The 26,271-nt window shown below is 47.7% G+C and overlaps 1 protein-coding gene across 1 annotated transcript in view; it reads right to left on the minus strand.

Moving 5' to 3' along the window:
• ACSBG1 (acyl-CoA synthetase bubblegum family member 1) overlaps positions 1-6,883 on the minus strand; it is a 64,983-nt gene extending 58,100 nt beyond the window's left edge. Inside the window, exon 1 of the mRNA XM_010378657.2 lies at positions 6,616-6,883. Within this exon, the coding sequence (XP_010376959.1) occupies positions 6,616-6,746 (131 nt within the window). The 5' untranslated portion in view covers positions 6,747-6,883. The remainder of the gene's footprint in view (positions 1-6,615) is intronic.
• Between the last annotated feature and the right edge of the window lie 19,388 nt (positions 6,884-26,271).

Consider the following 26,271-nt stretch of genomic DNA (forward strand, 5'->3'; position numbering starts at 1 on the left):
CCTCCTGAGTAGCTGGGACTATAGATGCACGCACCTCCACACCCAGCTAACATCTAAATTCTTATTTTACAGCTGTTTGGGACCAGAGTCTGAGCTAGGCCCTAGATATCCTTCACATGGTCACAACCTTTACAGTTTCCAAAGGACCTTCCGAGCCCTGTTCTAAAGTGTTCCTCACAGGCTCCCTTGCAAGAAGCCAGAATTGTCTGGGTAGGAGGCCAAAGCTGGGATCCAGGGGTCTCTCATAGGACCTAGTGTGAGATAGGATTTTTTTTCTACCACCACTGGCCCTAGATGAAACTGTGATTTTGCAGGGATGAAGAGGTAAGTAGTGAGTTCCCCTTCCCTGGAGGTAATCAAGTCAGAGTAGATTGATAATATGTGAATGTTGTAATACAGTGGATTGGACTTAGTGACCTAAAAAACCTGCTTGCCTGGTACTCTGCCATTCAGGGGCTTGCCTGGAGACAGTGAGTTAGCTTTGGGTCCAGATCCTGATATCAGGTCAGTTTGAGCTCTGCTGCCCCTGGCTAAAATCTCTGCAGCTCCTGCAAGGACTGGAGCTGGCTTGGGCTGACTTGCATCCGGAAGTTATCCAGATCTGTACTCAGAAGTCTAGGACCAGTGTTCATTTGCCCTAGAGGCTCACGCTTTCCACGGATGTGCCTGACCCTTTGATCTTGGGCTCTTGACACCAGCACTTTGAGTCCCTGTGGCTTTTACATGATAGTCCCAAATCTGCCCTGTTCCCACTGGCTTTTAGTTTCTTGAACACTACAAGCTCCATCCCACCTTGGGGCCTTTGCACATGCTGCACCCATTTCCTAGAAAGTTCTTTCCCTAACCAACTCCTACTCCTGTTTCAGGTCTCAGTTTAAATATTGCTTTACCAGGAGAGCCTGCACCAACCCTCAAGACCAAGTCAGATCTTCGTTATATTCCCTCTGCACTCCACACTGCACTCCAGCCTGAGCAACAGAGTGAGACTCCGTCTCAAAGAAAAAAAAAAAACCACCTTATACAAGAATTTCATAGCAGCTTTATTCACAAAATCTTCAAACTGGAAACAACTCAAATGCCCATCAATAGATTAATGGATAAAAAAATTGTAGTATAGCCATACAATGGAATTCTCTGTCTTTTTTTTAGACATGAATTCCCTCTGTCTTTTTTTTTTAATTATCAACATTTAAAAAAATGTTTTTATTGTGGTAAAACACATATAACATAAAATTTTCCATTTGAAATATTTTTAAGTGTATAATTCAGTGGCATTGATTATATTCCCCTTTTTTTTATTCCTTCATGGCACCTGTCACAATTACAGTTTAATGGTATAATTATTTGTTAATGTCTGTCTGCCCTGCGAGCATGCAAACTCCTTAAGGTACAGACTTGTTCTTGTTTTCTGTTATATTCTTCAGTGCTTAGCACAATGCCTGATTATTCTACAAGAAATAATTTTGAATAAATGAATGTATTCTTAACAAAAAGAGAGGAAAACAATAAAGAAACCAAAACATGAAACAACAACTGTGTTTCAATATCACGGGAAGTGGGCAGTGGGAGTGGGAAGAATTTCAGCACTAGAAAGTCCAGATAGTCCATGTTTAAGGACACCTGTGTTCTTTCAGTGACATTTGCCTTACGATTGCCCCTCCTAGGCTAGCACACCCCAGAGAGGCAGAGCTCACTCCCTGTCATCCTGGGAAAGCTCTGTCCATGGAAACAGCCTTGCTCACGCGGCTTGTAGCTGCCTCCTGCAACTGTTCCACATCCCTGGCTCTTAGGGGGCTCCTCTCTGCACCCAGTCTTTGGGTAGGCAGTGCTGGGAGAGTCAGCTAGGAGCCCAGAGTGAGTGTGGTCAGTTCAGAGCCTGACAGCCCTCCCTGGGCCAGATGGGACCTTTGGAGCTCCCAAGTCCTGGCCTCCTGCCTCCACCTCACCCCTAGTCCAGCCTGTACTCACTGCTGCTAGATTCACAAACCCCAAACCAGGCTCTCCCTGGGCTTCTGCTGCTTGCACCCCTCCCAGAGCTCCTGTCTGCCTCCTCCTTTGGGCCTGGCTGCCCTTAGTCTGGCCACATCAACCTCTCTAGGCGCAGGAGTTAGCCGGTCCCCAACCTGACCAGTTTCATGGCCACTCGTAACATCTCCACAACCACGCCTTTGGTCAGCACAGTGCCCTGCTTGCCATCAGGGCATCCACAGCCTTTCAAACCCAGGATGGACTGCCCTCTTCTTAGGTTCCTTCCCAAGCCCTTCCTCCACAATGGGCTTCCTTAGGCTCAGGGAGACTGGTGTCTCCACCGGACAGAGGGCTTCCCGGGGTCGGGACCCATGCCCTGGGCAGGCTCAAGGGGTGTCCCTGATGGAGGACATGGTCTACAGCCACAGCCTCAAGGGCACAGAACACAAGCTGCCAGAGCAGGGCCAGTGTCAGCTCAGGCCCCATTGGTTTTGCCTCTCCTGGCCCCGGCCTGGCTGTTTCCTCCGGACACCTGCCCCAATTACTCGGATCCAGCCCTGCAACTAGTGTGGCAGGAAAGGGAACTCTCATGGTCAGGCCAGGGAGCAAGTCCTCCTCGGGCTCTCAGCCTCCCCTTTCTTCCACCTTCTGTCTTCCCCTCTGCAACACTGGGAATCGGGGGGAAGATAAGCCCCTCTCAGGCTATGGAGGAATGCAGACCCGCCTTTCCCCAGGAGCAGCTGCCATGGCCACAAGGTCAGGGCAAATGGGCAGGTCTGAGATAGAGCCCTTCTGATATGATCTGGCTGTGTCCCCACCCAAATCTCATCTTGAATTCCCATGTGTTGTGAGAGAGAATAGGTGGGAGGTAATTGCATCATGGGGGCAGGTCTTTCCAATGCTGTTCGCATTATAGTAAGTCACACAAGATCTGATGGCCATTATAAGGGGGAGATTTTCTGCTCAAGCTCTGTTGTCTTGTCTGCTGCCATGTGAGACGTGCCTTTCATCTTCTGCCATGATTGTGAGGCCGCCCCAGCCACATGGAACTGTAAGTTCGATAAACCTCTTTCTTTTGTAAACTTCCCTGTCTCCGGTATGTCTTTATTAGCAGCGGGAAAACAGACTAATACACCTTCCCTCCGGAGTTGGCCTGGAGGAGCAGAGAAGCAGAAAGGGGCATCACAGTGGCGGCAACAACAACGATCTCTCTGCCTTATTTATTTACCTATTTTTTGAGACAGAGTCTTGCTGTGTCACCCAAGTGGAGTGCAATGGTGCCATCATGGCTTGACCTCCCGGGCTCAACTGATTCTCCCAGCGTCAGCCTTCTGAGTAGCTGGAACCACAGGTATGTGCCACCACATCTGGCTAATTTTTTTTTTTTTCTTTTTTTGAGATGGAGTTTCACTCTTGTTGCCCAGGCTGGAGTGCAATGGTGCAATCTCAGCTCACCACAACCTCCGCCTCCCAGGTTCAAGCAGTTCTCCTGCCTCAGCCTCTCAAGTAGCTGGGATTACAGGCATGCGCCACCACGCTTGGCTAATTTTTTTTTTGTATTTTTTTAGTAGAGATGGAGTTTCTCCATGTTGGTCAGGCTGGTCTCGAACTCCCGATCTCAGGTGATCTGCCTACCTTGGCCTCCCAAAGTGCTGGGATTACAGGCATGAGCCACTGTGCTCAGCCTTTTTTGTATTTTTTTAAGCAAATTTTTGTATTTTTTGTAGCGACGGGGTTTCGCCATGTTACCCAGGCTGGTCTTGAACTTCTGGGCTTAAACAATCCACCCGTTTTGCCCTAACAAAGTGCTGGAATTACAGGTGTGAGCCACTGTGCCTAGCCTATTTTTTATTTTTATTGTTTTTTTTGAGACAGAGTCTTGCTCTGTAGTCCAGGCTAGAGTACAGTGGCCATAGCTCATTGCAGCCTCACACTCCTGGGCTCCAGTGATCCTCCCACCTCAGCCTCCTGAGTAGCTGGGACTACAGATGCACACCATCATGCCTGGCCAATTTTAAAATTTTTAGCAGAGACAAGGTCTTGCTTTGTTGCCCAGACTGGTCTTGAACTCCTGCACTCAAGCAATCTTCCTTCCTTGGCCTCCCAAAGTGCTAGAATTACAGGCATGAGCCACTGCACCCGGCTCTCTCTGACTTTAGAACAATGTTTAACAAGAATTAAGTTCTTTCCTCACAGCTGCTCTGCAAGAATGTCAGAGCAGGTTTGGCTTCCCTGCTTGACAGATGGGGAAACTGAGGCTCAGAGAAGGTGTCTTGCCAAGGGTCACAGAATGGGTTAGGAGCAGAGCTGGACTGGAACCCAAGGCATGTGCCCTCCAGCCTGCTGCTAAGAGTGTTCCAGGATGTCGCTATAAGGGTTACTATGCCTGTGATGGGTAACTCTTGTGCTTTGAAAACATTTTCATACATATCAGTTGGTGGAATCCACCCAATTTTTCTGCAGTGTCAATGAAGTTCAGGCATTTTATATTTATTTGCACAGAGGATGCTATTGAGGCCCAGAGAGGTTAAACAATGTATCCAAAGTCACTCAGCAAGAAAGTAGTCGAACTGGCACTCCAACTCTTGAATTTTTAACCTTTCTTGTTCCCTACAGGGTCCCAAGACCCATTTACCCTTTCAGGAGGGAGTCCTTCTCTGCACAAGCCTAGGGTTCTGCCTCAAGTTTGCCTACCTTCCTTCAGTGATGTCTGCAAAACAAGCCCGGGCCTCTGTGAGCCTTGCAGGGCACACAGGACCCTCTGCCACCCCTATTCACCCTAGGCCTGAGACGTGGACATCAAAGCCACTGGGCTCCTGAGCCCCACTTGGCCCCTCACTCATAGGGAGCAGAAGACCCTGAGATCCTGCAGACCTTGATTTTTGTTTTCAAGGGCTCCCCTGGCCCTGGCTGTCCTCATGCCTGTCTACCCCTGCTCTGGACACATTTATTTCCTTTATTTTATTTTATTTTTTTTTTGAGATAGAGTTTTGCTCTTGTGGCCCAGGCTGGAGTGCAATGGCACAGTCTCGGCTCACTGCAATCTGCACCTCCCGGGTTCAAGCGATTCTCCTGCCTCAGCCTCCTGAGTAGCTGGGATTACAGGCATGTACCACCACCTGGCTAATTTTTGTATTTTTAGTAGAGACGGGGTTTCATCACATTGGGCAAGCCGGTCTCGAACTCCTGACCCCGGGCGATCCATCCGACTCAGCATCCCAAAGTGCTGGGATTACAGGCGTGAGCCATCGTGCCTGGCCTCCGGACACATTTCGATGTGCTCCTCTGAGCATCTCGCCTGGCCTTCCTGCTCTCTGAGCCCACAAGCCCCAGGGAGGAGTGGAGGTGCCAGGATACCAGGGCCCGGAGATCCTGAATCTGCCCTTGGGTGAGGAAGTCAGTCCAACTTTCCTCCAGGGGCCCTTGACCCTCTGTGCGTCTGACCTATGCCCAGGGATGGGCTGGCCCTCATGCTCCTGGAGGCTTTGCAGGGAGGAGTCCTTGCTTCTGGGAGAACAGGAGTCCACTTTGGCTTAGCAGGGTCCTCCGGAGACCCAGGGCACGGCCCAGCTGCCAGCCCTTGGAGGGGCCTCTGCATCTCTGAGGTGCATTAACATCTGTTCCCATTTCCCTCTATCTTCCTTCCCCATAACCTCCCATCAGGACAGTGGCCATAGTCTTGGAAGCTCAGACACTGGCATTTCCTCCCCATTACTACAGAGGGCTCGGACCCTGGCATTTAGCTCCTGTCCTCCCCGGTTCTATACGCCCAGCATCCAGACCTCTCCCATCCCCATACTTCCTGTCTTGCTCTGCTAGGTCGTTCTCTCTGCCGACTGCTCTTGTCTCCACTCTGACTGTCAAGGTCCATCTCAGGCGCCCCAGTTAGAAGCCTCCCTCTCTCTGCCCCTTAGCCTGTGCCCCTCCTGGACACAAATCACAGTGTGTGTGTTTGTGTGTGTGTGTGTGTGCGTGCGTGCACGCCTGCCTTCTTCCTGCCTCCTGACCAGGGCATCCCAGGGCTGGGACTGAGTCCCATCTTCTCAGGATCCCCTACTCCCTGGATGGACAGGGCCTGGGCAGTGTGGGCATTGGTGAATGCCTGACACATTGAATCCACTTCCTCTGAATCACAGATCACTGGAATATACACAATGGAAGGGCTTTAGGGAAACCTCAGCCACTGCACTCATATTCAGACAGGGAAGCTACAGCCCAGAGGGGCAAAGGGACTTGCCACGGTCACATACCAAACCAGAGCAAGAACCTCTGGCTCCCCGACAAAACATGTCTATCTTTGACACCTGCAGGCAAAAGGCCCCCTTGAGAAGACAGGGAAACATTCTTCTTGACTAAAAAATTCCTCCTCCATCCAATTGAGATCCAACGGGTCTCCCACTGCAGCCCCAGCTCATACCCCTGGGATGTGCCTCATTCTTTGATGAGCCTTTCTTGGCCATGCTAAGTAACCCTCCAAATGACTGGTTCTTCTTCCATCTTACAGATTGCCCAGATCCTTCCCTTCATTTCCCAGGTGAAGAAACTGAGGCTCAGAGAGAGAAGCAACTTGCCCAAGTTCACACAGCAGAGTAAAGTCTAGAACTTGGCCCACAGGTGCAGTGTGCAGAAACCCAACCACCGACTTACCTGGTTTTCAATTTTTCTTGGGTGGTCCCCACAGTCATGTCCTGCCGGCTCTCCTGTGGGGTCTCTCTGCTGTCCAGCATGCTGGGGTCCCCGTGTGGGCAGCCGTATCCAGCTCCAGAATTGCGTGGCATCTGCCTCGGGCTTCCACTGAAGACAGCTCAGTCACCCACTGTGAGAGGCTGGCCTTGAGTGGGCAGCGGGGGCAGGCATGGGGCGGGGGGAGGCGGCAACTAGAGTGACCCAAAGAGGCTCATTTCCTCTCTATTTTTAGAAGTTAAAAAAAAAAAAAAGCTCCTCAGTGAAGTTTCTCAGAATTAAAACTTTCCTCTTCTTTGTGGTTTTGTTTCACTCAAGATGAGGAGAATTTCAATGAAGCCAGTGTTCTTTTTGATGCAAATCTGCTCCGCTTCTCCCAGGAGGTTTGGCCAATGGGCTCAGGGCTTCTGGGCCCCCAGAAAACCTCCTCACTGGCTTTAAAAGGCCATAGTGGTTCTCAGCACAAATCCAGACCCAGATCCTGAAGTGGCTGCTACCCCTGGCTGCATACACTCTGCACTCTTGACTTGCAGTCTGCCGAATGCTGCCCTGGGAGGGATCTCACCCACTCAGTCCACCTCCCCCAGGTCCTGCGTGGAGGCTGCAGATTTGAGGAGGGAGCCCACCCCAGAGGAAGGAAGGAGACTTTTCCGACACTGAGAACTGTCACATGGTCTATAGAAGCATTTGCACTGAAGACATGATAGAGGCAACCAAGGAATGTGACTTTCCAGGGACATCTGAATAGAAGCCAGGACCTGCCCCTTCTTCTAAAGGAAGGAAGCATGTTACGGGTGGATTTTCAGGCAGCCATAAAGAGATGGGAAATTCACATAGGACAAGGCCTTTTTCTGAATACCAAAAGTCTCACCTCTAAGACCGTGTATTCATTCCCCAGGGATGCTGTAACAAAGTTCCACAAGTTGGATGGCTTCAAACAACAGAAATATATTCTCTCATGGCTCTGGAGGCCAGATGTTGGAAACGAAGATGTGCGCAGGGCCACACTCCCTCTAGGGGCTGTGGGCAGACTCTTCTTTGCCTCTCTCCCAGCTGCTGGTGGTCACTGGCCATCCTGGGTGTTCCTTGGCTTGCACGTGCATCTCTCCAGCCTCTGCCTCTGTCCTCACATGGCTGTCTTTCCTCTGTGTCAATGCCTTGGTACATTTTCTGTTGCTATCACTGAATACCTCAGACTGGGTAATTCATAATGAAAATAGGCTGGGTATGGAAGCTCATACCTTTAATCTCAGCACTTTGGAAAGCCAAGGTGGGAGGATCGCTCGAGCCTAGGAGTTCAAGACTATCCTGAGCAACATAGTGAGACTTTGTATCTTTAAAAAATAAAACAAAATTAGCTGGGTTCCATGCCGTGGTGTGCACCAGTGGCCCCAGCCACTTGGGAGGCTGAGGTGGGATGATCACTCAAGTCTGGGAGGTTGAGACTGTAGTGAGTCATGATTGCAGCACTGCACTCCAGCCTGGGCAACCAGAGTGAGACCCTGCCTCAAAAAGCAAAACAAACAAATTTTAAAAAACACCAAAACACACACACACACACACACACACACACACACACACACACACAAAATTGATTTCTTAAAGCTCTGGAGGCTGGAAATCCAACATTAAGGTGCTGGCATCTGGTGAGGGCTTTCTCGCTACATCTTAATGTGGAGGGCATCACATGGTGAGAGGGCAAGAGCGTGGTGCCAGCTCAGGTCTCTCTTCCTCTTGTAGTTTCCAGTTTCAACATGGGACCCCACCCTGATGACCTTACCTAATCCTAATTACCTCTCAAGGGCCCCACCTCCAACCAACATAAGAATTTTGAGGTTAAGTTTCCAACATATGAAATTTGTTGGAAATTTTCCAACCATAGCAGTCTATGTTCCTATTTTCTCTTCTTACATGGACACTGGTCATTGGAGTAGGGCCTTCCCTGAGGCCATAGAACCTCATCTTAACTAACTGTATCTGCAGAGACCCTATTTTCAAAAAAGATCACATTCTGAGGCTCTGGGTAGACATGAATTTGCTTGGGGACACAATTCAATTCCATATACATTGTGTACAGGAGGTGTTAGTGGGGATACATATGAGATGTCCCCAAGAAGAAATAGGTCCAGCTGGGCCACAGGTGATGCTGTCTGGTGAAGGCAGGTAACTGAGAAAAAGCTGGGCTGCCTTCTAACAAACTCGCGGTCTCAGGCCACAAGCCCCCAAATGGTGCCTTCCTAATGCTGTTGAAGGTACACTGAGCGGGAGGTCTGGGGTCCGGCTGCGAGGCCTGAATCTCCCACTGACACGCCCTCCACCATGATCTTGGGCAGATCTCTGCCCTCTCCTGGCCTCAGTTTTAACTGCTTGAATCATGAGGGTGAAGGCCTGGGGTGGGCCAAAGTGGCCACCAGCTCCAGCTGGACGTGAGAAGGTGATGGGGAGCCCTTTGCCCATGGGCTGATTGGAGGGATCAAGTGAGACACCACTGTAAGTGACAAGTCAGTGTCTCCCCACCCCAGGAGAACCGTAATCAGAGAAAAAGACATAGAATCCTCAGCTCTGAAGTTCAAAAGCCTTGATCAAGATGAAAGCTTGGGAAGGTTTGGGAAAATGTGTAAGTTTTTCATTCCCAACACCCCTTCCTTCCCCTTCCCTCAGATTCTTATAGATCCAGGGAACCAGGAAGGGGAAGAGAGTTCAAACAGAGGCAAGGCCCTGGGGAGGGCCTTAAGAAGACCTTCCTTGGGCAGATCTTCCAGGTCTGAGCATAATGAGGACCTGAGGTGGCCCAAGAAAGCGACAGGGCGCCCAGAGTGCTCAGCACAGGCCACAGAGAAAAGATGGCTTCAAGGAACTAAGAGCAAAAAGGCCCAGCAGACCCCCTTGCCAGGGCAGTCAGTGAACTGAGGGTCAAGTGGCTGCTGGAGGAGAGAGTTGGTGGGCTGGCAACAGAGGCTGATGGGAACATGGTCATTCTGCAGTCACTGCGAGGAGGGCTGACCCCACCTGGCAACCAGGACAAAGGGAACATAGCAACAGAAGTTCAAGGCTGGGACATGGTGCTGAAAAGGTCAGGCCGTAGTGGAGTCTGATTCAGCTGAACTTTTTGAATGGCTCATTTCATTTTGAAAAATAAAGACAAGCAACATGCTAGTTATTCTGTTTGCCCCAGATTCCCTCTCTACTCTCTCCCATCGCTCTGTCCCCAGAGCTGCCCTGTGTGAGCATTCCTTGGGCTCCCAGCCTCTGGCCTCTGGTTGTCAGGCCAATGCCAGGTGGTGGCAGGACAGAAGGTGGAGAGAAAGAAAGATTGGAGTTTTTATTCCCCTCCTTCCCTCCTGGCTGGCCACACTTTTGGCAGCAGGTGCATCCTTGTCCTTCTAGCAGCAGCCCCTCCAGCCAGCTCTGGCCTCAGGGGAAACAGTTCCTCCCCAGCTCTTTCAGGTCAGAAGTGTCTAGCTCCCTGCAGCTGCCTCACCATCCCCTGTGGTTCCCTTAACATTGTCCTTGGCCGGGCGCGGTGGCTCAAGCCTGTAATCCCAGCACTTTGGGAGGCCAAGACGGGTGGATCACGAGGTCAGGAGATCGAGACCATCCTGGCTAACACCGTGAAACCCCATCTCTACTAAAAAATACAAAAAACTAGCCGGGCGAGGTAGCCGGCGCCTGTAGTCCCAGCTACTTGGGAGGCTGAGGCAGGAGAATGGCATAAACCCGGGAGGCGGAGCTTGCAGTGAGCTGAGATCCGGCCACTGCACTCCAGCCTGGGCGATAGAGTGAGACTCCGTCTCAAAACAAACAAACAAACAAAAAAAAAAAACACTGTCCTCACCTCTTTGTCCCTTCATTAAGTTCTTCACCTGCCCCTTTTCAGGGGGCCATCTCTTTCTTGCAGAACCCTGATTGATACAGTGGAACATGAAAATGTACAAAGGGACTAACTGCTTGATGAGTATGGGTCTCCTTTTGGGGTGATGAACATGTTTTGAATCTAGATAGAGATGATGGTTGCACAACACTGTGAATGTACTAAACGTCACTAAAATTGTACATTTTTTTATTTTTTTATTTTTTTTTATTTTTTTTATTTTTATTTTTTTTGAGACGGAGTCTCGCTCTGTTGCCCAGGCTGGAGTGCAGTGGCCGGATCTCAGCTCACTGCAAGCTCCGCCTCCCGGGTTCACGCCATTCTCCTGCCTCAGCCTCCCGAGTAGCTGGGACTACAGGCGCCCGCCACCTCGCCCGGCTAGTTTTTTGTATTTTTTAGTAGAGACGGGGTTTCACCGTGTTAGCCAGGATGGTCTCGATCTCCTGACCTTGTGATCCGCCCGTCTCGGCCTCCCAAAGTGCTGGGATTACAGGCTTGAGCCACCGTGCCCGGCCATGTACATTTTTTTTTAAATTTTGAGACAGGATCTCATTCTGTTGCTCAGGCTGGAATGCAGTGGTGTGACTGTAGCTCGCTGCAGCCTCAAACTCCCAGGGTCCAGTGATCCTTCCACTTCAGCCTCCTGTGACTGGAACTACAGGCATGTATCACCATGCCTGGCTAATTTTTAAATTTTTTTGTAGAGACAAGGTCTTGCTATATTTCCCAGGATAGTCTTGAACTCTTGGCCTCAAAGGATCCTCCTGTTTCAGCCTCCCAAGGTACTGGGATTATAGGTGTGAGCCACCATGCCCAGCCATGAATCCTACATTTTAAAACAGTGAATTTAATGTTATGTGATTTTCACCTCAATAAAATGTTTTGAAAGGTACAAAGGGCTTCACAGTAAAAATTAAATTTTCCTCCCACTTTTCTGTCCCTCTCCTCACCATTCTTCACTCATTTCTTTTCTCCAGAGCCAACACTGTTAAAATTTTTTTTGCATCATTCTAGAAATATCTTGGATATATACAAATGCTAACATATGGCATACACAGTTTCGTATCTTCTTATGCTTGACAACATTTGCTGGAGAACTTTTCATATTTTTGCCTGGAGAGCTTCCTGGTTCTCTTTTTAGGGGGTATGTATAGCATTCCATGGAAGGGCTGGCCTGAGATGCATTTCAACAGCTCTGTAGGATAAACATTTAGGTTGTTTTCAGTCTTTTGCTGTTACGGATGAAGCTGCGATGAATAATCTTATCCTGGCCGGGCGCGGTGGCTCAAGCCTGTAATCCCAGCACTTTGGGAGGCCGAGACGGGCGGATCACGAGGTCAGGAGATTGAGACCATCCTGGCTAACACAGTGAAACCCCGTCTCTACTAAAAATACAAAACACTAGCCAGGCGAGGTGGCGGGCGCCTGTAGTCCCAGCTACTCAGGAGGCTGAGGCAGGAGAATGGCGTGAACCCGGGAGGCGGAGCTTGCAGTGAGCTGAGATCCGGCCACTGCACTCCAGCCTGGGCGACAGAGCAAGACTCCGTCTCAACAACAACAAAAACATAATAATAATCTTATCCTTGTGTGGTTCGTACTTGAGCTAGTCTATCTCTAGGATAAATTCCTAGAAATGGGACGCTACGACTTGACTAAGTTTAAACTTGAAAATGACAGAGTTTTTGTGAAACTGTTAACTGGGGGCTTCTTGCTCCCAGAGCTCCCAAGATGGCGGGGGGCCCCTTCCAAGATGGTGGCAAGCCTCATGTTCTCTGACCTGGGGTTCTTGGCCTTACGGATTCCAAGGAATGGAATCTGGGGCCATGTGGTGAGTGTTATAGCTCTATTAGAAGCCGTGGGTCACGGAAGAGGACCAGTGACTAGTGTTCAGCTCAATTAGGACGAACCCGGGCACTTAGCTGTGCAGGAACAATGGCAAGCTTTTAGCCCGATCGGGGGCGGCAATGGGAGCACAGTGGACACCCTGCTGGATCTGGAGGGATGGCAGTCAGTGGGGGTCTGTGACGGTGACAAACAGCAGTGGTAGATGGTGAGTGAAAGCTCAGCTTGAGCCGTAACAAACACGGACCAGAAGAGAGTGCAGTTGCAAGATTTAATAGAATGAAAACAGAGCTCCCATGCAAAGGGAGGGGACCCAAAGAGGGTAGCTGTTGCTGGTTCCAATGCCTGGGTTTATATCCCAATCATTGTCCCTCCTGCTGTGCTCTCAGGTGATAGATGATTGGCTATTTCTTTACCTCCTGTTTTTGTCTAATTAGCATTTCAGTGAGCGCTCTTTATTACCTGATTGTTCGGGTGTGAGTTAAGTTGCAAGCCCCATGTTTAAAGGTGGATGCAGTCACCTTCCCAGCTAGGTTTAGAGATTCTTAGTCGGCCTAGGAAATCCAGCTAGTTCTGTCTCTCAGTCCCCCCTCTCAACAGGAAAACCCAAGTGCTGTTGGGGAGGTGGCCGACTACCACTCTAACTGCTCCTGCTGAACTAGGGCATAGTAGGGGTTGTGTAGTTGAGATTTCTTCGGGAGGGGTCGGCGACCTATTCCATGTCACTGTTTAGTTCTTGAGATAGTTTGTAGTAGAACTGAGTAGAGGTTGTGATACCACCAATGCCAGTACCTAGTCCACCTAGCACTCCTGCTCTGATAACAAAAGGAAGAATAGGTACTCTTGCGGGGCTTAGGTACAACATGATTGTATAAATCTTGTCCAGTGTAGATGGTCATAGGTGGCACTAAGAATGAGAGGAAGCACATAGATTCTGAAGAGCCATTCAAACAACGATAGGCTGAGGTACCACAGACAAAAAATATTCCTGAGGGTAGGCAGACTATTTGTGTGGCAGGAGTCAGCCACCTGATGTATTGGGAGTTGGTTGTGTCTATAGTATTGCTAAATTTTACACAGGTGAGGTTTGAGGTATGGGTTATTTCCAGATTGGAAACAAGAGGTCCTACTGAAAAGGAAGTGGTGTTTATTTTTGTGCTGAAATTGTTCCATTGTTTAGGTACAGGGAATGAAATATATGGCCTGAAGAGCAGGGAGAGGCACATCCAACAGTAAGTAGGGTTTTGGGCCGAGACCTCATGGAGCCCAGTGAGGGTGATATTAAATAGGCTCACCAGGCGAGTATGGGTACGGAGGATTTCATGTAGTTCTGAGAGATCTAGTCCTTTGTAGGGGCTAGGCATGCTATGTACCCAGGTCAGTTGGGAGATTACTTCCTTTACGTGTTTTTCTCTTGCCTGATCTTGAACTCCACTCCCATCAGACAAACCGGTATGGGTGAAGTAAGTCCAACAGACAGTGGCTCCAAGTCCTCCAGGACAACTAGGATTAATCCTTTTTCCTGTCCAATAATGAGTATTTGCATGCATGTATAGAGCGGCAGAGTTATAGCAGTTGTGGGGCATATGGGTGTGGGCAGTGAAGGTGGGGGTTCCCTTAGATTTATGGGGCATTAATGTTTTCTGGAAGCTACATTTTCCATAGAAACTCTTGGTAAGGGAAGCTACTGGTCATACAGCGGCCTGGAGGGGGTGCAGTGAGAGTGAAAGGGAGTAAGAGAACAGTATAGAGAAAAATATAAGGGAGGGCCATGGGGATTTATGATTTTAGTTACTTTCCTCCCGGTTGTTGCTTGAAGAGCAGGCGCAGATCCTCTAGAGGTTCACAGGAAAAGCTAGCATTGTCTCCTGGTTTTTGGGTTTCTTTGGCAGTATCCAGGGTTTGACTTGAGTGTGATGTATCCAAGACTCCACTCCAGCTGCTTTAACCATGGTTGGGGTAGATAAAATGACTGGGTAGGGTCCTTCCCAGGATGTATTTAGGGATGGGGAATTAGAGGGAAGGGACTTGACTCATACCATGTCACCAGGGTGGAATAGTTCCTTTCCCTCTTCTCAGGGACAGGTTCCTTGTAATGTTTTAAGAACTTGTCGATATTTAGCTAAGGAAGTGATGTCTGCAACTAAGTTGGCTGTCTCTCAGTCAAGCACCAGGTCATGGGTTAGGAAGGGCAGTCCATATGGCATTTTGTATGGGCTAAGTCCTGCTTTTTGGGGAGAGTTTTGTATTCTTAGTAAGGCTATAGGCAACAGAGCAGGCCATGCAAGGTGGGTTTCCTGAGTTAGCTTTTTTAGATGTCATTTGAGTGTTTTGTTCATTTTCTTGTCCTTCCCTGAGGACTGTGGCCTCTAGGTCCAGTGTAAGTGATATTGTATACCTAATGTCCGGGATATTCCCTGGGTTACTGTGGCCTTGAAAGCGAGGCCATTGACACTCTGTAAGCCTCGAGGAAGTCCGAATCTGGGAATTATTTCATGAACTAGTGCCTTTATTACCTCTTGGGCCTTTTCTGTCATACAGGGGAAGGCCTCTACCCAACTAGTGAAAGTATCTACCCAAACTAGTAGATACTGAAATCCCTGAGATTTGGACATGTGGGTAAAATCTAGTTGTCAGTCTTCTCCTGGGTAATGCCTGTTCTTTGTTCTCCTGAAGGAGCTTGGCAATAAGGCAGGGGGTTTTTTTTTTGGCACAGTTCACATGCCCTATCTGCTTGATAGTTCTGAAAAGGCCTGGTCCAGTAAATAATGATTTGGCCATCTGATGGGTGCTATTAATGCCTAAGTGAAAGGTTTGGTGAAGGGTTTTAAGTAATTTTCATTGTTCAGCTGCAGGCAAAAGTATTTTTCCTTCCTCGGTGGCTAGCCATCCTGAGAGGAGGAAACTATGTCCTTGTGAGGTTCCCCATTCTATTTCTTCTTCTGAGTACCGGGGCCTGGTTTCCCAGAGGGGATTACCCCATACTAGGGGTCCTTCTATAAGCATTTCTAATGGAGGGTCCTGCCTTGTGGCTCTTTTTGCTTCAATATCCACTTGGTGGTTCCCTTCTATTTTCCTTTCCTTTCTGGTGACCCCGGCAGTGTAAGACTGCCACCTCTTTAGGTTTCTGTACAGCCAATAATAATCTCCTAATGGCTTTTTGATGTTTGACAGGTGTTTCCTCAGAAGTTAGGAATTCCCTTTCTCTCCATATTGCTGCGTGGGCATGGAGGACTAGGTAAGCATACTCAGAGTCTGTATATATATTTACCCTTTTTCCTTTTCCTAATTTTGGTGCCCAAGTGAGGGCTGTTAGTTCAGACAGCTAAGCACTAGTTCCTGGAGTGAGGGGATTACTTTCAAGTATTTCATTATCACTGACCACTGCATACCCCATTTTTTGAAGTCTTTTTTCTACAGAGGAACTTTCGTCAGTGCACAAGTTGAGGTGGGGATCAGTCAAGGGAACCTCTAAAAGGTCCCCTCGAGTGCCGTAGTTTTGAGCAATTACCTGTTGACAGTTATGTTCTATCTTTTCTTTATTGTCTGGAAGAAATGTGGTTGGGTTAAGAATTGCCAGCTACTCGGGAGGCTGAGGCAGGAGAATGGCGTGAACCTGGGAGATGGAGCGTGCAGTGAGCCGAGATCGTGCCAGTGGACTCCAGCCTGGGCAACAGAGTGAGACTCCGTTTCAAAAAAAAAAAAGAGTTGCACAAGTGCACAGTCACAGCACTGGCCCTTCAAGTAATAGAGCCTGATATTTAAGTAAACGGTTGTCTGACAGCCACAAGTCTCCTTTAGCAGTGAGTATGCCGTTTACATCATGAGATGTCCACACAGTTAGATCTCTTCCCTGTATTATTTTAACTACTTCAGATACTAAGACTGCTACTGCCACCACTACCCGTAAACAGTGAGGCCAACCCTTTGCCACTACATCAATGTTCTTACTCAGATATGCCATGGGTTGCAAGCTCTTCCCGCAGACCTGTGTAAGGACTCCTAGAGCTATTTCTGTTTTTTTGTTTTTGTTTTTGTTTTTTGTGACATATAAAGAAAAGTCTTGCCCCATTGGCAAGCTTAACACTGGGGCTTGAGTTAGGGCCTTCCTTAGGGCCTGGAAAGCTGCTTCTGCTTCAGGTGTCCATCTTACTAAATGGGCATTGGCTTTCTGAGTTTTCTTAACTAGTGTATATAACGGCCTGGCTATTTCACGGTACCTGGGAATCCATATTCGGCAGAAACCTGTTATGCCAAGGAACCCTCTTAGTTGCTTTACAGTTTTGGGATAAGGATAAGCCAGTATAGGCTGGATACATTCCTCACTGAGGGCCCTGGTGCCTTTGGACAATTTTAGCCCTAAGTATTTAACCTGCTGTGAGCAGAGCTGAGCCTTTGGTTTGGAAACCTTGTAGCCACAGGTAGCGAGGAAATTTAAGAGTGCTTGGGTGGCTTGATGGCACAAGGTTTCTGAACGGGTGGCTAAAAGTAAATCATCCGTGTACCGAAGGACAAGAGTGTCCAGGTATGAAAATTGGCTCAAGTGTTGGGCTAATGCCTGGCCAAACAGATGGGGGCTATCCCTGAACCCTTGGGGTAAAACAGTCCAAGTGAGTTGAGACGCTGGGTTCAAAGGATCTTCAAAGGCAAACAAGAATTGAGAGTCAGGATGTACAGGAATGCAGAAAAAGGCATCCTTAAGGTCCAGCACTGTAAACCACTCTGCTTCCTCTGGTATTTGGGAAAGCAGAACATAAGGGTTAGATACAGGTGGGTATAGAAGGACAATGGCCTCATTGATAGTCCTGAGATCTTGCACTAACCTCCACTGTCTGTTGGGTTTCTGTACTCCTAATATTGGAGTATTGCAGGGGCTACTGCATGGTTTTACTAGGCCTTGGGCCTTTAGGTCCTTAACAGTCTTTTGGAGTCTTTATTGGGCCTCAGGTCTAAGGGGGTACTGCCTTTGGTAGGGAAAGGAGGCAGAATCCTTTAGTTTAACTTGAACAGGATGGGCATTCTTTGCTTGTCCATATTGTCCTTCTGTTGCCCAGACTTCCGGATTAATTTCTTCCTCAAACAGGGGACAACAAATGGATGTTCCTTCTCCTATGTTCAGTTGTATAATGGCCTCTGCTTTTGCTAGAATGTCTCTCCCTAACAAGGGAGTGACATTTCTAAATATGCTTTCAGAAATATTTAGAAAAGCATGTGAGAAGAGTAAAGTTCCCCAGTCACACCTTAGTGGCTGGGAGAAGTATCTAGTGACTGGCTGTCATAGGACCCCTTGGATAGTGACAGATCTGGAGGACAGTTGTCCGAGACAGGAGAGTAGGACTGAAAAGGCCACGCCAGTGTCCAGGAGACAGTTAACCTCCTGGTCCTCAATGGTCAAGCATACCTGGGGCTCTGTGAGGGTGATGGCATGGGCTGGCACTTGCCCTGGGCACCCTCAGTCCTGCTGCTGGACTTTTAGTGACTTCTGGCTCAGAGGACCTTCATCCCCTGGGGCAGTGGGCCTTCCAGTGATTCCCTTGACATAAGGGGCATGGATGAAGGTGCAGCTTACTTCTACTTGGACCATCTCTTTTTTAAAGTGTCCTTGTAGACTGCACTGGAAGCAAGTCCTATTAGGCATTTGGTTTGCCCAGCTTTTCCCTTTTCCAGAGCCTCCAAAGTCTGCTTGCCTGAGGACCAGGACTAAAGCGGGGGACTTTTCTTATCCCGTTTGTCCCATTCTGCTTGCTCCTCCTAATCTCTATTATAAAACACCGAGGTTGCCAAGTTCAATAGGGTTTCTAAGTTTTGCTCTGGGCCTAAGGCGGACTTTTGAAGTTTTTTTCTAATGTCTGCAGCTGACTGGGTGATAAATTTATCCTTTAAGATTAGTTGGCCTTCAATAGAGTCAGGTGAGAGGGAGGTATGCTTCCTTAGTCTCTCCAGAAAGGCAGTAGGATTTTCTTCCTTTCCCTGTGTTATAGTGGACATCACTGAATAATTCATAGGCTTCTTCCTAGTTTTCCTTAGTCCTTCTAGCACGCAAGTTAGCAAATGTCTGCGGCACCAATCTCCATGTTCTGATTCTGTGTCCCAGTGAGGATCTACACTGGGAACTGCCTGCTGGCCTGTGGGGAATTGTTCCCTTTCCTCTGTTGTCATCCTGTCATTGACCTGACTGAGATACCAGAGATCGCCAAACTCTCGGGCTAGTTATGGCAGCACTTCTCTCATTTGGGGTTAGTATCTGATCTAGCAGTAACATTGTATCTCTCCATGTCAGATCAAAGGATTGTCCTAACCCTTGTGAAACATCAATATAGCCGTCAGGATTATCTGATAATTTACCTAGGCCTATTTTAATTTGCTTTAAGTTTGAGAGAGAAAAAGGTACACACACTCTGGCTGGGCCGAATTCTCCCCCTCCCATTGCTTGGAGGGGGTTTAATCAGGGAATATCGGCACTCTTGGGTTCATTGTTTACCCCTTTGCCTATCTCCTTTTGGACCGTTTGGGTTGAAGGGGGGGTCCTTATTAGCTGGGGAAGGAGTCAGGGGGGTGCTGGGGTAGGGAGGTAGACTCTGAGGGCTTCCTGTAGGGCATAAATCACACTTTTTACATAATTGCAAGTTGTCTCTTAATGAAAAGAAAGATTGTACATATGGCACTTCAATCCATTTGCCTTCTTTTCTACAAAAGAGGTCTAGTTGTAAGATGGTGTTATTAATTTATACTTCCCTCAAGAGGCCAGGTTTCTCCCCCTTGAAGAGGATATCGTGGCCAGGCAGTACTGCAGAAGAATATAAGTCGTTTCTTAGCGTCTGAGGGTCAAATTGGTCCCCATTCTAGGGGTGTTTTTGTCTTGGGGGGAACATTTCCCATCTGAAAAAAGAACATAGGGATGCCAGCACCGCTAGTTGTTTTCCAATGAGCATTACTCCTAGAGCATCTCTATGATCCTAATGCTTATTTCTTTCCAGGGTATGTAACCACCTGTGGACCTCTGCTTATTGGATTAGTTACACTCACCGATGTAGCAGTCTTGCACCCCTTTTCCCACCTTTCTTGACCACAAAGAAAGTGGTCCAGGCTGTTGGATTCTAGTGGTCCTTTACCAGCGTACCCAACATTGCCTTTGTGCTCAGGGGTGAGTCCTAGAGCTGGGCTGGGTTCCTGAGTATTTCATAACAACCCAGCTGCCCCATCAAGATGCATTCCCATAAACAGTTCTTATGTAAATTCATTTCAGAAAGGGTGTAGGTAACTTTTTGAGTCAAGGTTGAGATAGTCTTTTTGATTTTGTAAGTACTTTAGGGCTTGGCTGAGTGCAAACAGCTCGCACTTTTGAACAGACCAATTATTAGGCAATTTTTCTAACTCTGCTTCCACAGGAGTCTCCGTATCAATTACTGAATACCCATTGTAGTTTTTTCCTCAATCACCTGAGAAGAACCATCTATTGTCCTGTCCTGAAGGGAGTTCCTCCTAGGTCTGGTTGGACCTCTGTATGGTAAATAATATTTAAATCCCCTGTTAGGAAATCTGCTGGGTTAAGGGAATTATCAGTGGTTGGTGTTAAATTACCTTATTCTAACAGAATAGCCCCACACTTTAAGATTTTTGAGTTAGTAAGCTACCTTTTTGCTTTTTTGACTTAGAATAATTCTGAGCAGGTGATGTATGCTCACAATGAGGTTTCCTCTAAAAGTTACTTTTTTTTTTTTTTTTTTTTTTATGGAAAAATGGTTTTTATTATTTGTTGTTTTCTATATATATATATATATTTTTTTTTATTATACTTTAAGTTCTAGGGTACATGTGCATAACGTGCAGGTTTGTTACATATGTATACTTATGCCATGTTGGTGTGCTGCACCCATCAACTCGTCAGCACCCATCAATTCATCATTTATATCATGTATAACTCCCCAATGCAATCCCTCCCTCCTCCCCCCTCCCCATGATAGACCCCAGTGTGTGATGTTCCCCTTCCCGAGTCCAAGTGATCTCATTGTTCAGTTCCCACCTATGAGTGAGAACATGCGGTGTTTGGTTTTCTGTTCTTGTGATAGTTTGCTAAGAATGATGGTTTCCAGCTGCATCCATGTCCCTACAAAGGACGCAAACTCATCCTTTTTTATGGCTGCATAGTATTCCATGGTGTATATGTGCCACATTTTCTTAATCCAGTCTGTCACAGATGGACATTTGGGTTGATTCCAAGTCTTTGCTATTGTGAATAGTGCCGCAATAAACATACGTGTACATGTGTCTTTGTAGTAGAATAATTTATAATCCTTTGGGTATATACCCAGTAGTGGGATGGCTGGGTCATATGGTACATCTAGTTCTAGATCCTTGAGGAATTGCCATACTGTTTTCCATAATGGTTGAACTAGTTTACAATCCCACCAACAGTGTAAAAGTGTTCCTATTTCTCCACATCCTCTCCAACACCTGTTGTTTCCTGACTTCTTAATGATTGCCATTCTAACTGGTGTGAGATGGTATCTCATTATGGTTTTGATTTGCATTTCTCTGATGGCCAGTGATGATGAGCATTTTTTCATGTGTCTGTTGGCTGTATGAATATCTTCTTTTGAGAAATGTCTGTTCATATCCTTTCCCCACTTTTTGATGGGGTTGTTTGTTTTTTTCTCGTATATTTGTTTGAGTTCTTTGTAGATTCTGGATATTAGCCCTTTGGATTAGAGACTTAAATGTTAGACCTAATACCATAAAAACCCTAGAAGAAAATCTAGGTAGTACCATTCAGGACATAGGCATGGGCAAGGACTTCATGTCTAAAACACCAAAAGCAACGGCAGCAAAAGCAAAAATTGACAAATGGGATCTAATTAAACTAAAGAGCTTTTGCACAGCAAAAGAAACTACCATCAGAGTGAACAGGCAACCTACAGAATGGGAGAAAATTTTTGCAACCTACTCCTCTGACAAAAGTTACTTTTTTACTTTCTTTTATTAGCAGAGCAGTTGCCACTACAGATTGAATGCATCCGCTGGTTACTGGATTAAGGATTTTTAATAGGAAAGCTATGGGTTGTCAGTGGTCTCAGTATTTTTAGATTATGCCCTTGTTTACAGTGAGAACAAGGTAGTATTGGAGTGTTATAGGGTAATGGAGAAGACCTTCAATTATCAGTTGTAGGTTTTAAATTTACCCTGGCTTTTAAAGGAATAGGGCACTTTTTTTCTTTTCTTTTCTTCTTTTTTTTTTTTTTTTTTTTTTTTACTATTTCTATCTTTTTCTCTTTGACTTCCTCGTTGTCTCCCTCTCTCTCTCCTCCATGTGTGTGTCTCTCTCTCCTCCATGTGTGTGTCTCTCTCTCCTCCATGTGTGTGTCTCTCTCTCCTCCATGTGTGTGTCTCTCTCTCCTCCATGTGTGTGTCTCTCTCTCCTCCATGTGTGTGTCTCTCTCTCCTCCATGTGTGTGTCTCTCTCTCCTCCATGTGTGTGTCTCTCTCTCCTCCATGTGTGTGTCTCTCTCTCCTCCATGTGTGTGTCTCTCTCTCCTCCATGTGTGTGTCTCTCTCTCCTCCGTGTTTCTCTCTCTCCTGTCTCTCTCTCTCCTCCTTTTAGCCATTACAAACTTGGGGCCCTGGCAAGGGTGGTGGGGAATGGATACCACATAACTGCCCATGTTGAGAGCTGTATACCTAAACTGGGAGGGACATCAGGGATAAGATCCCTGGGTTTGTAGCCTAGATGCCTAAGGATGCAGCATAGAACTTCCTTAGATCCCTTTGGAGATACAACTTGCTAGAGGGAAATGAAAGCCTGAACCATTACTACCTAAGAGGCAGGGATCAGAGGAAGTAGATTCAGAGGTAAGGAGAATTTTGGGGCTACATTTTTAAGAAAGTTGTAGTGGGGACCCAGGAGGTATGGGTCAGAAGAAAAGGTAGGGGTGCACTCATGGGTGACTGTCAAATAGAGACTTCTGGCTGCGCCATGATCTCAACTGGCTAATGCCGGGAGTTCAGGATGACAGCTTTCTGTCTCTAGTTGACCCTCAGCTTCCCCAAGAAAATTGAAAGTGGAAGCTTGCTCCAGGGAGACCAACGTTCCCAACCCAGAAGGACTGGGGGTTGTTAGAAAGCCCTTCCCCAGATAGCCTCGCACCTGAGTCTTAAGTCTGGTGGCCACACTAATCATTTTTAACCGGCCGACATGTGCCCGGTATTCTCCTCCAAATTCTAAGGAAGGATAGGACAGAATAGCAAGTGAAAGTGGTCCAATATTACTCACCGCTTTGGAGGTCCCTTTGTGGTTGCCAAAATGTTATAGGGGGGCGGGGAGTCCTTGCTCCCAGAGCTTCGAAGATGGTGGCAAGCCTCGTGTTTTCTGACCTGGTGTTCTCGGTCTCACGGATTCCAAGGAATGGAATCTGGGGCCATGCGGTGAGGGTTATAGCTCTATTAGAAGCTGTGGGTCATGGAAGAGAACCATGGAACCCACTGACTAGTGTTCAGCTCAATTAGGACGAACCTGGACACTTAGCCATGCAGAAACAATGGCAAGCCTTTAGCCCTATCAGGGGCGGCAATGGGCACCTTGCTGGATCAGGAGCACAGCGGACACCCTGCTGGCTCCAGAGGGATGGCATAGACGGCCTTAACAAACACGGACTAGAAGAGAGTGAAAACAGAGCTCCCATACAAAGGGAGGGGACCCAAAGAGGGTAGCTGTTGCTGGCTCCAATGCCTGGGTTTATATCCCGATCATTGTCCCTCCTGCTGTGCTCTCAGGTAATAGATGATTGGCTATATCCTGTTTTTGCCTAATTAGCATTTTAGTGAGCTCTCTTTATTACCTGATTGGTGGGGTGTGAGCTAAGTTGCAAGCCCCGTGTTTAACAGTGGATGTGGTCACCTTCCCAGCTAGATTTAGGGATTCTTAGTCGGCCTAGGAAATCCAGCAGGTCCTGTCTCTCAAAATGAACAGATTAAATGTCCTGCCATTAGGAGGAAGGGTGGAGAGCTGTAAAAAAAATTTTTTTTCATTGAGTTACAGAAAATAAAACTGCAGTTTTGCCCACCTGAGTTTGTTCATTGTGGAAATTTGTGCCTGTTATGCGTGTAAGGCCAAATGCCTCTGCACCAGCCTCTACCATCATAGAAGTGATTGCTACCCTCACTGGTTTTCAACTTCAAGAATTGGCCTGGTGCAGTGGCTCACACCTAGCACTTTGGGAGGCCGAGGCAGGTTGACTGCCTGAGCTCAGGGGTTTGACACCAGCCTGGGCAACACGGTGAAACCCCATCTCCACTAAAATACAAAAAATTAGCCAGTATAGAGCTGTGCACCTGTAATCCCAGCGACTTGGGAGGCTGAGGCAGGAGAATTGCTAGAACCCAGGAGGTGGAGGTTGCAGTGAGCCAAGATCACGCCACTGCAATCCAGCCTGGGTGACAGCATAAGACTCCATCTCTTTAAAAAAAAAAAAAAAAAAAATCAAGACCGCTATTTTCCAATCAATTTCTTTATCACCTTCATGAGTTTTGCCATATTTGCTTTCCTCTGGGGTATTGTACATTATTTACTATTTTTCAACTCCCTTTTATAATTTAAAAATGAAATAGCTTTATTCTAAGCAATTGAAGGACTTGTTATATAAATATATAAATATAGATATTTCCCAATGCATGTCAAAATTAACATGAAACTACCTTTTCTTCCCTTCCTCCCTCCCTCCCTCCCTTCCTGTCTTTCTTTCTGAGATTGGCTGGCTCTCATTATGTTTCTTGGGCTGGTCTTGAACTCCTGGGGTCAAGGAATTAGCCTGCCTCCCACAACAAAGAGATATTAAGTGTTTTGTTTTTGTTTTTAAAATGTGCCGGGAGCGTGAACCCGGGAGACAGAGTCTGCAGTGAGCTGAGATCGCGCCACTGCACTCCAGCCTGGGCGACAGAGCGAGACTCCGTCTAAAAAAAAAAAAAAAAAAAAAAAACCCGGAGGCTTGGGTGGGAGCGTCATTGCTGTATGTTCTCAGCATTAGCTTTTCTGGGCCACTTTATTGTTATCATGTGTATGTATTACCAGGAGACAAATTTTTTTTTCTTTTTAAATTACGAAATAGGGCACCTGGGGCTCTGGCTTGAGGCCTTGCAGTCGTCTCAGGGTGCAGGAGGAGCAGGAGAACAATGGGCCTCTGCTGACCCCTGCTGGCCGCAGTGCCTCCCACCCGCCCTGGTCTCCACAGGACGGGGGTCTTGCGCCACCGCCTCCATCCCCAGAAACAGCCATCCTTCCTCCTCTGCCCCTAGAAGGCCTCCGTCAGCCACTGCAGTGTGCTCTGGACATCGGGTCTGGGGCCTGGTTGGGAGACCCTTGTGCTCCGGAGGGCACTGAGGCTCTGGGCTGCATTTGTGTCCCCTCCAGCCCTGTCTACATCAAGTGGGTGGGGTTTGAGTCCTGGGATCAGAGTATCCACCAGCTCTAGATAAAACCCGACTTTGGGAGGCCAAGGTGGGCGGATGACCTGAGGTCAGGAGTTCGAGACCAGTCTGACCAACATGGTTAAGCCCTGTGTCTACTAAAAATACAAAAATTAGCTGGGCATGGTGGTGGGTGCCTGTAGTCCAAGCTACTTGGGAGGCTGAGGCAGGAGAATCGCTTGAACCTTGGGGGTGGAGATTGCAGTGAGCCACGGTTACGCCACTGCACTCCAGCCTGGGTGACAGAGTGAAACTCTGTCTCAAAAATAAAATAAAATAAAATAAAATAGGTAAAACCCAGAGAATTTTGGAAATTCAAACTCTTCTCCCAGGGACTCAGATTCTCTGAGCTATAGGTCACCAGGGCAGAGCTTTCCTGAGAGCAGGGGCAGAAGAACGTAGCACATAGAGGAGTCTAATGTGTCAGGACTGAACTGGGAGTGGGCAATGGAAATCATGGAGGATGGAGCCCTTTGGAGGATTAGGGAAGAAGGAGGAAGGGAAGGAACCCAGATGTCTGGGCAACCTCTGCAGAGGAGGCACCTTCTTTTCTTACCTGGAAAGACCTGGATCAAGGGCCACATGACACGTATTCTCCAGATCTGCACCATATAGGGCAGGGGTGGAACACACTCGTTTTTAGATTAGCTCCATGACCCAGGCCAAGTCACCTGAGTCTCAGTTTCCTCCTCTATAAAATGGAGAGTCATGATTGCCAGGGGGCACAACTCCTAACTGAAACCAGCAGAGACAAAACGGACCACGAGATGACGGGTGCAGTGCAGGACAGGGTTAACAACTAAATAGGAAGGGGCGGGGGTGCTCTGCCACTGGGAAGGATACCCTCTCTCCACCTCCCTTATGAGGGAGTGAATCTCACAGCTCACTCTGCACTGGCTCCCTCCTGTGGAGAGACCGGGGATAGGAAGGAGACAGCCGGTAAGTTCCCCGGCTTTCTCCCCTCAACAGAATGGTCCAAAGTTCAGCGCACAGGACCTGTCTGGGTCACCTACATGACATAGAAAAGAGCTATGTTTCCTTGTGCAACTGTGAACAGCTCAGAAATGCAACTAGCTTCTATTTGCTTTCCTTCCTTTCCTGCCTCATTTCCTTTTTTTTTTTTCCTGACTCTTGTGCCCTAGAATTCCACTTCCAGTAAAGCCTTAGGACATAAGTTTTGCCTTGGGCTCTGTTTTCTAGAGCATCTGGGATGAGATAGACGCTTAGAAGCTGTTTGACCTTGGATACATGACTTAACCTCTCTGTGCTTTAGTTTTCTCATTTGTAAAATGGAGTCATAATGATTCCTAGCTCATGAGGTTGCAGTGAGTTAAGTCTACTGAAGGCACTTAGAGCAGTAGGTAAGCATTCAGTTAGAATTCATTGTCAGGTGCAGTAGCTCACACCTGTAATCCTGCCACTTTGGGAGGCCTGGCACTTCCTTGAGTCCA

The sequence above is a fragment of the Rhinopithecus roxellana genome, chromosome 5, assembly GCF_007565055.1.
Source record: "Rhinopithecus roxellana isolate Shanxi Qingling chromosome 5, ASM756505v1, whole genome shotgun sequence".
In the NCBI taxonomy this organism is placed as follows: Eukaryota; Metazoa; Chordata; class Mammalia; order Primates; family Cercopithecidae; genus Rhinopithecus; species Rhinopithecus roxellana.